At 48.7% G+C, this 11,712-nt stretch overlaps 1 protein-coding gene and 1 pseudogene across 1 annotated transcript in view; both read right to left on the bottom strand.

Annotated features, from left to right (window-relative positions):
- The window catches only part of LOC131192838 (zinc finger protein 420-like), a 265,780-nt pseudogene that overhangs the window by 188,635 nt on the left and 65,433 nt on the right, over positions 1–11,712 (bottom strand).
- Positions 7,501–11,712, bottom strand: part of LOC131192810 (HLA class II histocompatibility antigen, DR alpha chain) — a 10,547-nt gene continuing 6,335 nt past the window's right edge. Inside the window, exons 3-5 of the mRNA XM_058172354.1 lie at positions 11,095–11,376; positions 9,823–9,973; positions 7,501–8,651 (exon numbers count right to left, since the gene is read on the bottom strand). Of these exons, the coding sequence (XP_058028337.1) occupies positions 8,648–8,651; positions 9,823–9,973; positions 11,095–11,376 (437 nt within the window). The 3' untranslated portion in view covers positions 7,501–8,647. The remainder of the gene's footprint in view (positions 8,652–9,822; positions 9,974–11,094; positions 11,377–11,712) is intronic.

Raw genomic sequence — 11,712 nt, 5'->3', positions numbered from 1 at the left:
CCCAGAAGCACAAGCTGAAGCCTGAAGATGACGAATGAGACTTCGTCAAACGCCGCCAAGACACTTCCAATTTTACGCGGAGAAAACCCCGAATAACCAAAGATATATATATATATATATATATATATATATATATATATATATATATATATATATATATATATATATATATATATGCTTATACCTCCTAATATTTACTCATATATGTGTTTATATGCTATATAATCTTTTTGTATGATACCTACATATAGTTGTGACAAAATAAATAAATAAAAATAAATAAATTTATCTATGAAAGAAGCAACCAATGAAAATATGGGGACATTTCTCATAAAATTCTGGCATTTTTTTTCATAATATTGCTTACTATATCTGTGGAGATAATCCATGGGACATTAAAAGCTTCAGCCAACTTTCTCTTCTTCCTTTGCACCGGAGGACTCAAAGGGGAACCAGAAAATTTCAGCCTTTTGCCTCTTTCTACAACTTGGAAGGGATTTTTGGCCTTTAAGGATTTGCGCTTTGAGTCCAAGCTCGTCTACATTTATTTTCCCCTTTGAAAATCATTAAATAATGCATTAATTGAATAAGTCCAATATATTTCTTATTCTCCAGCCACTCTTCCCCCTTTTTTTTTTATTTGCATTTATATCCCGCCCTTCTCCGAAGACTCAGGGCGGCTTACACTATGTTAGCAATAGTCTTTGAAAATGAGGATCAGAAAGAAACACCATCATTATTCTGAAGGGTCTTTGAGGAAGAGTGGAGGCCGTGAAGGGAATCCAGTGTGAGGATCTGGGAATCTTCCGAGTAATTCGCCTCGGACGCGGTGACTTCAAAGTAGCCCATCAGTGAAGCCAGAAAGGGGTTCCTGAGGGGGACACTGCGGGGTCGGAGGGAGAAGGGGGGACCAGAAGGAGGCCCAATTCAGTATCTGACTAAGAGAAAGGAGGAGTCCAGTCCCTTCCTGAGGACTCCCAAAAACCCCGAAACGGCGGCGCTTCCCTCAGAGCCGCATCTGTCCCTCTCCGCTTTTCCCGCCAGAATAGGCTCCTCCCACCTCTGGAAACCCCTTTTCCCGCTTCTCCGTCTGAGGGAATCGCACTAGGAGGGGCGTCGCCAAGAGGAAAGGGGAGGAGCCTCGCAAGCTCCCGCGTCGCTCACGTCTCACCTGGGGGGGGCGTTCCAGTCAAATCCCCCCCCCCCGCAGCAGCATCAATGGTCCCTCCCACTCCCTACACGTTACCATGTTTCCTCCTCTTCCAGGGCTCTCGATCGACGTCCCCACACGCAGCGGCAACAGGCGGAGCCCATGGAGGCTTCCCACAAGCCCCCTCCCCAAGAGGGGAGAAGTGGAATTTGGGGGGGGGGAGGGACTTGACAGGGATACTTCGGAGTTGGCTTGCCAGGAATCAAGTTTGCACCAATGGGAATCCTCATTTCCGTCGAGTCATCTGTCTCCGGGCGGAATCTCTGGTTGATTTCTCCCTGCGGAGAAAGCCTTTGGAGCAGAAACAGAAAAGTGGGGAGGGGCTATGCAAATTGAGTGCAGTGCAATTGGAGGGGACTTTTCCGTGTTCAACTGGAGAGGCGTGTCCCAAGGAGGACACAGGTGGGCCCCGAGCGAAGCAATGTCTAGGGCTGGGGTCTCCAACCTTGGTCCCTTTAAGACTTGTGGACTTCAACTCCCAGAGTTCCTCAGCCAGCTTTGCTGGCTGAGGAACTCTGGGAGTTGAAGTCCACAAGTCTTAAAGGGATCAAGGTTGGAGACCCCTGGTCTAGGGGAGGCAACGATTGCTGAGATGGGGAAATCCCAGGCTACTAGCCGATGAAGGCCCCAAATCTAGAGGTCTCCTCCAGCCACAGCTTGCTTGTTTTTCACACGACCCACCGCCGTGACACGTGTCTCTAGCCTTCCAGTGCACGATCAACTCTTGCTTTCCAGAGTAGGGGTCTCCAACCTTGGCAACTTTAAGCATGGAGGACTTCAACTCCCAGAGGAATTCTGGGAGTTGAAGTCCACCAGGCTTAAAGTTGCCAAGGTCAGAGACCCCCTGTTCCAGAGGACTCTCTGTATGACTCTCCCCCTTCTACTTCATGGGGAGCCCGTTTCCCTACTCTCCCGGGAATTTTGACATCTATGAAGCATCAGGTGATGAGGATCTTTTTAACATTTATCTCTGTCTTCCAGGATAGTGGCTGTCATTTTCCCCTCCACGCTTTTCTCACCATCCTTAGTTCCATAATGATCAATTACATGAATACTGAAGCTCGGTGATCAAGGTCAGAGTCTGCATTCCCATTTCTTGGGAGAAATCTCCATGTATCTCCTGGGATTTATTTACACAAAGGGGAAAAATCTGGATGAAATGTATCACTGCAGGCAGCCTTTTGTGGGTTGTTTGGAGGATGGAAACAGGGATTGTCCCTCCTGCTCCGTCATCTGTTCTGGATGATGAAGGTGGGGAAAACTCAGAGGATGTGGCCCAGACAAATCTGGTCACAGTTTTATGAGAATGTAGTCTATAATATAGGGAGATATCAGCAGGCTTCAAGCTCAAAACATCAAAAGCAGCACAATGTGTCATCTTCTGCCAGATTTTTTTGGGGGGAAGCCTCAAGGCCACCCCTGTTTATCAGTCCCCACTTCCTCCAGAAAGGCTCATTAACATGCTAAAATGTGTGTATGGAGATTCTCAGTCCTCCAGGTCATGGTTGTCCCAAGGTGCTTTTTCAAGAGGGAACTGGAGTTTCTGGTTTTTCTTTGAAGATGTTTCGCTTCTCATCCAAGCAGCTTCTTCAGCTCTGACTGGATGAGGGTTTACAACACGGTCCTTGCAGCAGGTCCAAGAAGGCTCCACACCCATTCGCACTACTCGGGTGACCCTGAGGAGGACCCTGATAAACCTCCAAGTGGCCTCAAGGACTCTCTAAAACAGGGGTAGTCAACCTTTTTATACCTACCGCCCACTTTTGTATCTATTTTATTTTTTATTTATTTTATTTGATTTTTATACCGCCCTTCTCCCGAAGGACTCAGGGCGGTGTACAGGCATAATAAAAACCGACCATACAATATACAGGTTTAAAATACGAATTAAAAAACTTATTAAATTAGCCCAGCAATTAAAATTTACCATACTAAAAAACTAAAAAATCTCTGTTAGTAGTAAAAAAATTTAACCGCCCACCGGTTCCACAGTAATGTGCCGTGTATCGTCGTCTGCGCATGCCTCTCGTGCATCGTGGATTGGGTTTGGGGGGGGGGAGGCGCCGGCTACCAGTTCTGCTTGTCTGTTACAGCTGGGTGGTGTGTGGGGGGGAGATGCGTGAGCTATTCTGGGACGAGGCTCTTTTGTTTGCGGTCGCAGTATAGCGCCATTTAGTTTCACTTATGTAACGTGAACTAAACTTATGCGCGGGCGATACAAATAGTATATTTTCAGAAATTTAAAATATCACGGGGAATTTTATGAAAACCTAATGAAAATGTTTTTAAATAATGCTATGATTTTTTTAAAAAAAGTCAATTAAATTTTAAAAAAGGAAAGTGCTTCAGTATCGGACAAAACCCCTACCGCCCACCATGAAAGCTGGAACGCCTACTAGTGGGCGGTAGGGACCAGGTTGACTACCATTGCTCCAAAAGGATACAAATGACCGGTATAAAACCTTCCATTCCCCACTATCCTGTCAACTGAAGAAGCTTCTTGATGAAAAGCGAGACATCTTAAACCCCCCCCCAAAAAAAACCCCAAGAAAGTCCATTTGGCTCTTGAGAAAAGCACCTTCTTCCGCAAGAAAAAAACAGTCCAGCTGCCTTTTTCAACAGCACCTTTGAGACAGTTATGACCTGGGTAGCTGATAATCTCCATAGACCTGCTCAGGAAAGCTTCTGCTTTGAATAAAATTCAGCAGCAGGAAAAGGGTCCCTCAGACTCCCTCCGCTCCCCCCGCCCCAAAATCTGGGCTGCTGGCGCTTATTCCCCAACATCGGCAAATGCCTTCGATCACCACCAGATGGCAGCCACGGCCCACAAGAGATCTGCCTTGCCTGGCCAGCCCTCCTAACCCAGCAGGAGGCAGCAGAGATGCAGAAAAATCGTTCCTAATGATTCCCTTAACACTGTGCGGGGCCGAGCTGGCCTCTGCCGGGCTTTTAGCCGAGCAGTGGGAAGTGAAGATCTCCGGGGACCCGCCTCGTTTTCTTGCTAGGCCAAACCCACCCAGCACATCGGGCGGGGAGGAGAGGGTGGGCAAGGAGGACCCCTTCCCACTGCCGCTCCTGGGGTGACTTTGGACCAGTATCTCCTCCCACTCTCTCTCGGTCTCTCTCCCACTCCCTCTCTCCCTCCCTTGCTCTCTTTCTCTCACTCCGCCCCCCCCTCTGTCTCTCCCTCTTTTCCTCTCTCTCACTCTCTCTGCCTCCCTATCTCTCTCTCCCCCACTCTTCCTCTCTCGCTCTATCTCTCCCTCCCTTCCTCTTTCTCCCTCCCTCTTTCTCTTGCTCTGTCTCTCTTCCACTCTCTCACTCTCTTTCTCTCCCCCTTTTCTTTCTCTTTCTCTCCCTCTCTCCCTCTTTTGCTTTCCCTCCCTCCGTCTCCCTCTGTCTGCCCCCTTCCCTCCCTCTCTCTCTTGCTTGCTTTTCACGTTCGGGCACTTTCTCGACTGTTGGAACCCCGCCCGCGTTTGTCATGTGAGATGGGGCGTGTAACACAATCCTCGGCTTTGTGAACCCAGGCTTCCTGGGCAACGTTTGTGCGTTGCGTCCTTTGTTTGCCAAGCGTCCTCCACAATGAATCCTGTTTCAGTCAGCAATTTCTTCTGGGACACCTTCCGCCCTCGCAAGAGCTACTGGTGTGTGTGGGGGGAGCCTGCAAAAGGCCCACATATATCCCCCACCCCACCCCGGCTGATCAATGAAACACCTGCTGTAATCCTGACCCCACTTCCCAACACACACACACACACACACCTCCTGCACCTATATTGCTACTCCCCTCACGTGTGTGTCAAATCAAAAAACGACAGACAAATGGCTGAAGCTGGGGACAGTGCCTCTGAGCAAAAGCAAAGCGTGCTTTCTTTCCCCTGGGGTCACTGCCCGGAGTCAAAGGCCAAGGATTGCCTTGGGGTGGTGCCTGGAATATTCCAGCTACGGACCATTTTGGAAAATAAAAGTCCCTGTCAGTTATTGGCTTACTGCCACCTAATAAAACAGAAGTCGGGTCCAATTTCCTCCAAGAACCGAGAGTCCACTCCATCGTCAGTTGCTTTGCACGCCCCACCCCTCTCTGCACGCCCCTCCCACACTCCGCTGGACACACGCCAGGGATTTTCCTCACTTGGATGGGACTTTCCACGAACCGGCCAATCAAAACTCTGAAACAGGCTTGGTCACTAGTTGTCAGGTAAGCAAAGTCACTTTCTCGTCGGATTCACCACTTAAAAGCTGCGCGCTGCCTTGAAAGTTTCACATCTCTGCGGAAGAGATTCTGTTTTCCTCCCCCCAATGCTTTATTAAAGTTTACTATACTATAAAATACAATAAAAATAAAGATTTTAAAAAAGAGGGGTCAGGATTAAAAAAAGAAAATATAAAAGAAAAAAAGGCATTGATTCTCTTCAGTACAGTGAAAATTGTTGTTGTTAGTTGCGAAGTCGTGTCCGACCCATCGCAACCCCATGGACAACGTTCCTCCAGGCCTTCCTGTCCCCTACCATCCTCTGGAGTCCATTTAAACTCATGCCTACTGCTTCAGTGACTCCATCCAGCCATCTCGTTCTCTTTCGTCCCGTTCTTCTTTTGCCCTCAATCGTTCCCAGCATTCGGCTCTTCTCCAGTGAGTCCTTCCTTCTCATTAGGTGGCCAAAGTATTTGATTTTCATCTTCAGGCTTTGGCCTTCTAAAGAGCAGTCAGGGTTGATCTCCTCTAGGACTGACTTGTTTGTTCGCTTTGCAGTTCAAGGGACTCACAGGAATCTTCTCCAGCACCAGAGTTCAAAGGCCTCAATTCTTTGGCGCTCAGCCTTTCTTATGGCCCAACTTTCACAGCCATACATTGCAACTGGGAAAACCAGAGCCTGGACTATACACACTTTTGTTGGAAAGGTGATGTCTCTGCTTTTTAATACGCTGTCTAGATTTGCCATAGCTTTCCTCCCCAGGAGCAAACGTCTTTTGATTTCTTGGCTGCAGTCCCCATCTGCTGTGATCTTGGAGCCCAGGAAAATAAAATCTGTCACTACCTCCATTTCTTCACCATCTATCTGCCAGGAATTGAGTCAAATTATATTTGACTTTTGAATTATATTTAGTTATTACCAGCCATTTCTAAAACTACACAATTATTCAACCTTCAAACGAAAGTCTATTTTTTTCCCTATTTCAAGCCTAAAAAAGAAGCAATTTCTCATTGGAAAGAGGACGAAGTAAAAATCTTGTCTTTGTTTTTAAAAGGTTGCATTGCCGTCCCAACCAAATCCCATTTTACCCCATCCATTTTTTTTCCAATTATGAGGAGAAAAAAAACACGTTTCCTTTTACATTTAATTTTCCGCAGTCATCCTCTACAGGCAGTCCTTGTCTTACAACAGTTCATTTACTGACCGTTTGAAGTTGCAACATCACTGAAAAATGTGACATGACCATTTTTCACACTTACGACCATTGCCGCATTCCCCAGAGTCACGTGATTTATATTTGGATGCTTGACAATTGACTCGCATTTATGACGGTTGCAATCTCCCGGGGTCATGTGATTTTTTTTTGCAACCTTCTGACATGCAAAGTCACCGGGGAAAGCCAGATTCACTTAAGAACCATGTTACCAATTTATTCAGTTGACAACGTGACCAGAAATGTCATATAATGTGACAGAATCCACTTAAAGAATTTCTCACTCAGCAACGTACATTTTGAGCTCAGCTGTGGTCGCACACTGAAGACTATCTGTATAACAGCACAAATTGCCTCCAGAAGTTGTGAATTCTCCAACACTAGAAGTTTTTAAGAAGATGTTGGACAACCATTTGTCTAAAGTGGTGCAGGGTTCCTGCCTGAGCAGTGGGTTGGACTAGTCCAGAGGTCTCCAACCTTGGCAACTTTAAGACTTGTTGACGTTAAGACTTGTGGAGCTTTGCTGGCTGAGGAATTCTGGGAGTTGAAGTCCACAAGTCTTAAAGTTGCCAAGGTTGGAGACCCCTGGACTAGAAGACCTCCAAGGTCCCTTCCAACTGTTATTCTGTTATATTCTAAAAATCATGATTTTTTTTCAAAGTCTTTCACCAACTCGCCCTGAAAGGAAAACGTTTAGTTCCGATTTTATATTCCTTTTTAAACATCCGCAGAAGAGATATTCTTCTGCCATCATGAAATCCACGGGTTTTCTGGCTCCTTTGACCCTCCCTTCCCCCCCACCCACCCCGAAAAAAACCCTACAAACCGCAATCGACATCGCTTCCCTTTCAAAAAGCACAAAAGGGACAGGAACAGACACGCACAGTTGAGTAATATCTTTATTAGAAAGAAGAAGCATCAGCCAGCGTTGAAAGCGTTTCTGTTTTGCAGCGGTTGCAAAAAAATAAAAAAATTAAGGAGCTGATTTTGCAGGATAGAATTTTTTTGGGTGTGTATTGTGCAGAAGGAAGCATTAGTGGGGGAAAAAAACGTACTAATTCTACAGGGAGCGCAAGGGAGAGAGCTAAATCACTGTCCAGGGTCCTGAAAAACGGGAAGGGACCCTTGTCTTTGTATACACAAGCAGGCTTTCACATTCTATTCAACGGGAGCAAGTAGGCTGTGGTTGGACTTTCGGGGAGTTTGCGGCCCGGGACGGCAGCTGTAACAGCCGAGGAAGTCAGAGGTTGCCTGAAGGGAGGTCTCCAAGACGGACCAAGATGGTGGGGGTGGGGGTGTCATTGAAGACCGATGCTAAGGGATCGCCCGCCCTGCCTTCCCCAACGACAAAGGGGTCCCAAGGAAACCAATGGAGCTGATCAGAAAGGGAGGGGAGAAAATGACTCAAGAGGTGGGGGGGATGAGTACCAGGGAGTGTGCCCCTTTTAGCTAGCCCTGGTTCCTGGGGGGTGAACCAGCTGCCCCCTTAAAACTGGCCTTCTCACTCGCTAGGGGCTTTTCGGCAAAGGCTCTGTGTTTTTCTCTCAATAAAGGAGAATTTTTGTAGTTCGGGGTTGACACGAGGGCTCCTTAGTGCTCTCTGAGCTTGGATGTTTTCTTGCAGACATCTCATGACCCAACTAGGTAACCGCATCAGTGCTGATGGCGTTACCCATTTAAAATCAGGAAATGTCTGCAAGAAAACAGCCAAGCTCAGAGAGCACCAAGGATTCTCTCCTCCCCCAAACTCTCTCACTCCAAAACCCCCTCCTACATTTCCCTCTAGGCCCAATGCTTGGAAGACGTTGCTTCCCAAGATCCCCTGGGAATGTTGCACTTCTGGGACCTCCAACAAAGGGCGGTGGGAAAGAACGTTGGCAGTGGGGCAGAGAGCGTCCGCCCCCTTTCTGGTTTACTCTGGAGTCGTCACAAGTGTCGGGAAAAAGACAAAATGTGCAGCACACGTGTAAATGCAGCTTACAGGGGTGGGTGGGGGTTGAGGCAGAAAGTCAAGCCTGCAATCGTGGTTTACCTGGAAGGAAGGAAAGAAAGAAAGGGGTGTGTGAGAATTCTGGATGGGGGAGCCATTGGAAAGACCGAACGTATAATGCTGTGCCTGATCTCCGTGGGTCTTCCACAGCGGGGTGGGGGCTTCCCAGAGTGACCCCTTCCTCCAGATGCCTCGAGGCACAGCCCCCCCACTTCAGAATGAAGCCCCCCCCCACAGCTGAGGAGCTAAGTGGTGAGAAACCAACCCGTCAGGACTTCCTCTAAGCCAGGGGTCTCCAACCTTGGTCCCTTTAAGACTTGGGGACTTCAACTCCCAGAGTTCCTCAGCCAGCTTTGCTGGCTGAGGGACTCTGGGTGTTGAAGTCCACAAGTCTTAAAGGGACCAAGGTTGGAGACCCCTGCTCTAAGCAAACACAGCTGGATGCTGAATCAGATGGTTCAACTACTTTAGGGATAAGGTCACTATGGGATGGGGGGGCGAGATTTCCCAAAAATCTAGATGGGGACCACAAAGCTTCCATCAAAGCCCCCTCCCCGCCTTTCTAATTGTGGCTGCCATCATGACTGTTTTGAACCGTTGCAGAATCCCCTAGATTGGCTCTCTTCAGACTTCAAATGGACTATTTTAACAAACTAAAAATTTGTGGTTTGTTGAAGAAGTGGCAGAGGCCGGAGAAACACATGCAAAACGATTCACACCATTACAACTCCTGAAAGGAAGCTCCCTCATGCAAAACCTCGGATGGCCACTAGGGGATGCGACTTCCACTGGCTGCCCCCTAGCGGCTCCCTGGGGTTCTGCAGCCCAGATAACTCCCCCCACTTCCTAGCTTAGCCTGGGTAACCCGGATGATGCCAACCTGGTGGATCTTTTTTTTTTTAATTTGCATTTATATCCCGCTCTTCTCCGAAGACTCAGGGCGGCTTACACTATGTTAGCAATAGTCTTCATTCTATTTGTATATTTATATACAAAGACAACTTATTGCCCCCCAACAATCTGGGTCCTCATTTTACCTACATTATAAAGGATGGAAGGCTGAGTCAACCTTGGGCCTGGTAGGACTAGAACCTGCAATAATTGCAGGCAGCTGCTGTTAATAACAGACTGCATTAGTCTGTTGAGCCACAGAGGCCCCCTTCCCTTACCGTCCCTCCCCCCCAACACAGAACTGGCAGGTCCAAGAACTCACAAGTTTCCACGGCGATAACTGGCCTCTCCCATCTTCCGGCTCTTTATCATCAGGATGGTGCCGGTCACAATGCCCACAAGGCCTATCGCCAGGCCCAGCGCGCAAATCACGTTCTCAGTCGTCTCCGGGAGGGGCTCTGGGACATTGACGTCTATGGGAGGGGGAGGAGAAAGGGACAACATGGGAAGGCTGCCATCCGAGCAGCAGGGACGGCAGGTGGCTGGCAGTCAGCACAAATCCAATTTCAGCAAGTCGCAGAAGCCTAGGGCTGCAAGGGACTTGGGAGGTCATCTAGTCCAAACCCCCCTGCCCAGAGCAGGGACCTTTCTGGAAACCTTCCAGTGAGGGACTTCCCACCCCCACAGCTTCAAGTGGCAGGTAGTTCCCCTGCTTCATTGCTTTCTCCATCAGGAAACTCCTCCTTTAGGTCAAGTTTGGATCTCACCTTGTGGAGTTGCCACCCGTTGCTTCTACCTTACCTGGAGAATGTCCCCTTCCCGAGTTCCACCCACCCTGAGAGACCCTTGGCAGCCTGGCTCTGTGGGAAGATGCCACCATGTGGAGCAACGAAGATGATGAGGGGACTGGAGGCTAAAACATGTGAAGAACGGTTGCAGGAACTGGGTATGTCTAGTTTAATGAAAAGAAGGACTAGGGGAGACATGATAGCAGTGTTCCAATATCTCAGGAGCTGCCATAAAGAAGAGGGAGTCAAACTATTCTCCAAAGCACCTGAGGACAGGACAAGAAGCAATGGGTGGAAACTGATCAAGGAAAGAACTAAGGAGAAATTTCCTGACAGTTAGAACAATTATTAAGTGGAATGGCTTGCCTGCAGAAGTTGTAAATGCTCCAACACTGGAAATTTTTAAGAAAATGTTGGATAGCCATTTGTCTGAAATGGTGTAGGGTTTCCTGCCTGGGCAGGGGGTTGGACTAGAAGACCTCCAAGGTCCCTTCCAACTCTGATATTATTATTATTATTTCCCATGTCTCCCACCCTCTTCCTCTGTCTCTCCCTCAGGCCAAAAATCCTCAGTAGGATTTGACCCCCAGGCCTCTTCCCATCTTCGCTGCCTCTTTAAGGGGTGGGGGTGGGGGAATCCCCCATCTATTCAGCACCTGAAGCCCCACCTGGAACAACTGGCAGCTGCGGGACAGACGGGGAGGAAGGCAATCTTGGCTCCCCTTTTCAAATTGCCTTAGATACGTGGGACCCCTGACCCAAAAGGTTGCCCACCCTCTGCCACGCACCCCCCTTGTTCTGCTTACTCCAAAACTTGCTCAGGGGCTCCGTGAGGCCCCAATGTTCCACCTGGCAGAAGTAAACATCCTCTGCGTTCGGGACGAAGGGCAGGTAGGAGAACCGGCGGAAGGCGTGGTCCTTCTTGGGGTAGTAATCCATGGTCTGCACCCCTTCGGTCACCGGCTTGCCGTTCTTCAGCCAGCTCATGTTCAGCACCGGCGGAGAGAAGTTATCCGCCATGCAGATCAGTATGTTGGGCTCCCCCAACTCCGCCGCCTTCTCTGGATACAGCATCACTTTTGGAGGCACTGTGGGGGAAAGAGGAGAGGGGGTCCGGTTGGGAGGGGACGTACCTTGACTTCCTCCAACCCTTGGAGGAAGAAGGCCGTCCTTTAACGATGGGAAGGTCCTCAGGAGAAGTCTGGAGGACCTCCAGCTGGGATCAGAGGTCCACTTCTTGGCCCAGTGAGCGGTTAGGGACAGGGAGAGAAAAGATTGGGGTTTGGATCAGGTCAATCAATCAGAACAGAGCTGGAAGGGACCTTGGAGGTCTTCTGGTCCAACCCCCTGCTCAAGCAGGTGACCCTAGACCACATCAGGTCAGAGGGTTCACACGGGGCATCGAGATTGTTTGTTCTTATGCT

The sequence above is a fragment of the Ahaetulla prasina genome, chromosome 2, assembly GCF_028640845.1.
Source record: "Ahaetulla prasina isolate Xishuangbanna chromosome 2, ASM2864084v1, whole genome shotgun sequence".
Lineage (NCBI taxonomy): Eukaryota > Metazoa > Chordata > Lepidosauria > Squamata > Colubridae > Ahaetulla > Ahaetulla prasina.
Note: the sequence above shows the minus strand (reverse complement) of the source record. Positions and strands in the feature narration are given on the sequence as shown.